This window comes from Amphibalanus amphitrite, unplaced genomic scaffold (assembly GCF_019059575.1).
Source record: "Amphibalanus amphitrite isolate SeventyFive unplaced genomic scaffold, NRLGWU_Aamphi_draft 000107F_arrow, whole genome shotgun sequence".
Classification (NCBI taxonomy): domain Eukaryota; kingdom Metazoa; phylum Arthropoda; class Thecostraca; order Balanomorpha; family Balanidae; genus Amphibalanus; species Amphibalanus amphitrite.
The window spans coordinates 410,716-416,144 of NW_024881602.1; the positions used below are offsets into that span (position 1 = coordinate 410,716).

Below are 5,429 nucleotides of genomic sequence, written 5' to 3' on the forward strand. Positions count from 1 at the left end.
CCCCCAGCCCCGCGCGTTCGGCTGGAGACCCCAGCCCCGCGCGGGTTAACCCTCGCCCGCACATGCCATTTTCCCATCCTAGAACGCACATGGGGGGAGGGCGCCATTTCGTTCCTGCTGGAGAAAGAGCTTTGCGACAAAAATCAACATATTTTTTGGGAAGAGACAAATCCAATGGTACCCAATTTTACCTCATTAGGTCAATCATTGACCTTCCAGTTCAGGTCAAACTAAAAATGTTGCTGTTTGGGGCCACCGTTGGAATATCACGTGCGGTGCTCATCATATACCGATGAGCGCGCGCTTTGTGGTGCCAGGCCAGCTAGAACAGCTCTTTGTCACACTATCCGACTAGGTTTTCACTGGAAATGGCTGTGGCCATTTCAGGTCAAGCTAGGTCAAGGGCAATGATACGTGTTTGTATGTCTGTGTGTGTCTGTGTGTATACTGATGTGTGCACCGATTGGTTTGTGTGCCCCTATTACATGAGATCATGATCTGAGAAGCTTTTACCAAAAATGTCAAAAAACTTCACGAAAAGTAAATTCAGCAAGCCTAAAATGCAATGTTTTTAGATGTCCTAGGTTGACCTTGACCATGACCCTGACATCTGCAGTCTGCACATCGTCGAATAACATGTTTCATGATTGGTGGGAGGTAAGACTAGCAAAAACATTCCGAATTCAAGTTGTCAAAAGCTCACAAGACCCATAGCCAACGTAAGATGTTGAGTATTGTTCATTTGGGTCATGACATGACCTGAAAAACAAGGTCATATCTCCGAAACCCAAACCACAGAAACTTTGAAATTTTTAGTGGACGCTGAGAAAGGATAGAGAAGCAGCTATACCAAAAATCAGGCTTCTATGTAGCTTTAAAAAAATGTGGAGTGTAGAGCAGAAAAACTACCTGGGAGGGTGGCAATCCTCCCCCGCATGTGAGGGCGAGGATTAAAAATCATTCCTTTTCGCATTGAGGAGCTTTGCAATGTCTGTATAATGCAAAGTATTGCCTCTGATAATGATAAGAATCGATTCAGAGTAGCATTTTATTTAACTATACAATCGGACATTGTATGTTTGACAATTTTTTAGCTCCCTGGAAAAGCTCCACCTCTGCCTTGATGACGTTACAAAAACGACGCAGGTGGGATAAGGGATTAAAGGCGGATCGATAAAGGCGGATCGAAGATTGCCCACTGTATCCCAACGGTTTTCACCACACTTCAAGGGACTTTAAGTGAATAAAATATATATTTAAGCCCCAATGATGAAACATCGGCCGGCTACTCTTCTTCCTAACGGGGACGGCAATGAGACGATATGGCACGACCCCCGGCGATAGGTACCTCTGGTACTTAGAAACAGTGAATTAGCATGTTAGGTGAACCCATGGAAACTTTTACAACTGTGCAAATTTGGTGACTCTAGATCAATGTAAAGACGGTTTGTGGTTCACAGTTTCAGAAATTCGATAGAACTTGCCCTTAGTTTGTGTCCTATAACTTGTGTTCTCATAAATAATGAGTAAACGTAATACCAGTATAACGCCTTTTGGGGCGACTTTTGGGGCGACATCGAATGCGCAGCGTTTTTCTTTACTGTAGTACGTTCAGTGAACTTTCTATGAACACTTAATGTTCAGCCAGCTTTTCAGTTTTTATCTTTTTATGTTCACTAATCTGTGTCATTTTCTTTGAACCAGATTGCCGCGTAGCCAGCGACTAACAAACTAGAACAAGAAGCGTCGGGCATCAAGTGGCGTCTGGCGGCGTCCTCGCGCATATGGTCCTACGGCAGCAGGATTGTCGCTCCGAGTCTGACACCAAGATCGTCGACGTCATCGTCGTCCTCGACGATCTGGCAGGTCCTGCCATGCGGGCAGAGCTTGCCGCTGGTCTCACGCAGCTCTCCATTCCTCCTCAGGTGACTGACCAGCGAGAGAATCGTGCGATCCTGACACACGGTGGATGTGTCGCAGACGACGAACAGGTGCCGCCGCGCGCGCGTCACCGCCACGTTCAGCCGCCGCCGGTCGCCCACGAAGCCCACCTGGCGGCGCGGGTTGGAGCGCACCAGAGAGAGCAGGATGGCCTCCTTTTCGCGACCTTGGAACCCGTCCACAGAGTTCACCTCCACGTTCAAATTTGCCTTGCGCAGACGGCCGGTGATCAGCCCCACCTGGTGCTTGTACGGGGTGATGACGCCAATGGAGTCAGTCGGCAGTCCGGCCTTCACCAGCGACGAGACATGACACACCACGAGATTCGCCTCGCCTTTGTTGCAGTAGGACTTGGTCTTGGCGTCCTGTGATTCTAGGAGCTTGCAGCCAGCTGTATCTACGAGCATCAGGGTGGGCTGCGTCTGACTCGTGCTCTGCACGCCGGGCAGCTGAGTCAACAGGCGGCTGGCGACTGTCGGTGCCGCCTTGAGCCTGCCGCCGTACAGGTTCTGCGAAGACCACTCCTGGATCATCGCGTGCATCCGGTACTGGGTGTCGAGCATGTGGACGATACCCTCACCATGCAGCTTCATCTGCCGCTCCATCAGCGAGACGGCCAGACCGCGGCTGGCCGCCTCCTGACTGAGAATGGTCGGCGGCAGCTGGCACGGGTCGCCCACCAGCACCACCTTCTTGGCGAGCGGGATGGCCAGCCAGCAGGCGGCCTCCGTCGCATTGTTGCACTCATCGATCACCAAGAGGTCGAACTGTGGCGCAAACTGGGACGTATGGTGCATTTGATGCACTTTGCGCACATACGTCAGAGTGCTCAACACTACAAAGGCTTCGGTCAAAACTTTCTCAATTCTTATGGTTTTTATCAATTGGTTCTTCATAAAACGTTCCTCAGATTTTTCCATCTGAGCCTCTAATGAGAACATTTTCAGGTCTTCCTGCATTTGTTCCAGCTGCCCAAGACGAATAAAGTCATCCATGCTCATTATGCAGCGTCCGCTCTTGTATTCCTCCCAGATGCCACTTAGCACGTTGTCAACGGCCTTGTTGGAGGGCGCGCAGACCAGCACACGCTGATTCCGCTCCACGTGCTGGATGATCACCTCTACGACGGTGGTGGTCTTGCCGGTGCCGGGCGGGCCGTGGATGACGGTCAGGGGCTGATTCCGGAGCGCCAGCTCCACCGCCTGACGCTGTGATGGGTCCAAAGGACGGCTTGTGTATACGAGTGGGTCTAGCACGGGAGTGTGCCTCGGGATGTGTACACAATCAGCAGACAGTGTCTCGTATTCGTTGAACAGCTTTCGGATCATGCCTGTGAGAGGTGTTATGAACTTAGTCCCCAAGTCTACATTTTTAAGCCAGTGCAGCATTCCTGACAGCTGAGAGTAGTCGGAATGCGCAGCCAAGTTGATGTAGACATTTTTTCCGACGATAAGAAGCTCTGGTTTGCAGCAGCATTCCAGCGCGATCTTCTTTTCGGTGACCTCAGTCACCACGCCGTAGGTTCCAGGTGAGTGATGGAGTAGGACGTTGTCTCCCGGGTCATGTTTGGATATATCTATAGGGAACTCCGTAATAGTTAGTATGTTGCCTAGTTCAATGCTGTGTTTTTCGATGCGTCCTCCAAATTTGTCCGTTAGGATGGTCTCATGCTGCAGCTTTTCATGGACCATCAATTGCAGTGGAGGATCTTCTTGCATATGCTTTTGTCGCTTTTCTTCATCTCGTTCCAACTTGAGAAGACTGAGATGCAAATCGGCGAGCTCAGCTCGGCTCATAGGCTTCACGGTAGGCTCCTATAATGAAGAAAAATGGTTCAGATTATTTATCGTTCACTGAATGACATTTAAAGTGACCACCTTAAAGGGACCCTCCCACCTTCAAAAAAGTTTATGAATTGGCATGAAAGTGATGTCGCTCGGTTCAGAAAGAGCGAAAACGAATATCTACCAAATTTCATCGAAAAATATTCACCGGTTTTCAAGATATTAGACTTTTACTTTTGTTTACTTTTTGGGATCTCCGCTGTTCCTAGCGAATTTATTTAAAAGTGCGGCATTTGTTGCGCGCAACGAAGCATATACCACCGCGTGCTACAAAACGTTTTAGTCAAACATTTAACGGACGTTCGAAAGCCTGCTGACGTCATCAGATTCCCGTAATGGTTAAGAGATAGGGACCACGCTGGTCCCACCCTGCAAGTAAAGGGAAGAAATTTCTTGAACACCATAAAGCTGCGGGGGTTGCGACCAGGATAAATGGTGGTTTCTGAGCCTGGCCGCAAACTTGGCTATCTCAACTCAAAACTAATGTTAAGGTGGGAGGGTCCCTTTAACCCTCGCCGGCACAGGCCATTTTGAGTCCTTCGACGGCACAAGGGGGGGGGGGTACGACCCCCCTCGCGTTTGGCCCCTGATGGAGCTAGAGCTTCGCGGAAAAAACGAGCGTGTTGCCCGTCACGAGAGGAAGCCAATGATACCCAATTTTAACCCGCGCCCTGATGGGGGGGGGCCATTTTGCCCCCCCCCCCCCTGTGGTTTTTCTTAAATAGCGAGAAAACGGCGGCGCGCAGCGCCGCCAAATTTTGGGTACCTTACCGGGCATCAATTTGACACCTTCACACAAAATTTCAAGTCACAGGTCACCTCAGGTCAGGAGTTAATTGAGGTCAAACTGAGGTCATGTTCGAGTAAAAATGAGCAAAAAACATGACATCTTGAAACGCTCACCAATTCTACAGTTAACAAGCAATTTTAAAGTTCTTTATGTGGTTGTGTAGAGAAAAGACGGCGCTACAAAACTGCTATCTCGGATTCTCGAAACTTTGGGATTTTGACCCCAAAAAATAAAAAAATGATTTTTTTGGGAAAAAAAAACTAAAAAAAATCCATTTTTTCGAATTTCGAAAAAAACGGAATATATGTGATAGTGCCTGCACTCTTTGATATACATACCAAATTTTAGATCGATACCTCTTTTTTGGCCAAGTTATAGCGAAAAAACTGTTAAAAATTGATGACGTGAAATTTTTGAACTCAATTTTTAGCAATTCTAGACCTCGTAGCGCAGAACGGAGACCAGCATTGAACTCCCCGTGACGAGCTGCATTGAATCGATACCCATTTTATGCAAAAATATCAACTTTGAAATTTGACCTAATTTGACCTGACCTTGACCTGACCTTGACCTGACGTTGACCTGACCTTGACCAAAACGTGACCTAAGCTGGCCCAAAAGTCTGCCTGACCCACATTATCGCACTTGTCATGCAAAATGGACCATAAAACATGTATCACACGACACTTTTATATTGTGACCCCCCCCCCCCCAGTGACCTGACCTCTGTGACCTGACCTGGTATCAGTGACCTCAAATAGCAAAATATGTGTTTGAAGAACATTTCCCCATCGATGATTTTCAATGAAATGCATTTTACTCGATTTTACAACGCATTTCTTGAAATGCCTGTA

The 5,429-nt window shown here is 48.2% G+C and overlaps 1 protein-coding gene across 1 annotated transcript; it reads right to left on the minus strand.

The window, feature by feature from the left end:
* Positions 1–1,790: 1,790 nt before the first annotated feature.
* Positions 1,791–3,468, minus strand: LOC122380804 (DNA-binding protein SMUBP-2-like). The gene has a single exon (XM_043364276.1). It carries the CDS (start codon positions 3,327–3,329, stop codon positions 1,791–1,793), a length of 1,539 nt encoding a protein of 512 aa, XP_043220211.1. The 5' UTR covers positions 3,330–3,468.
* Positions 3,469–5,429: the final 1,961 nt, after the last annotated feature.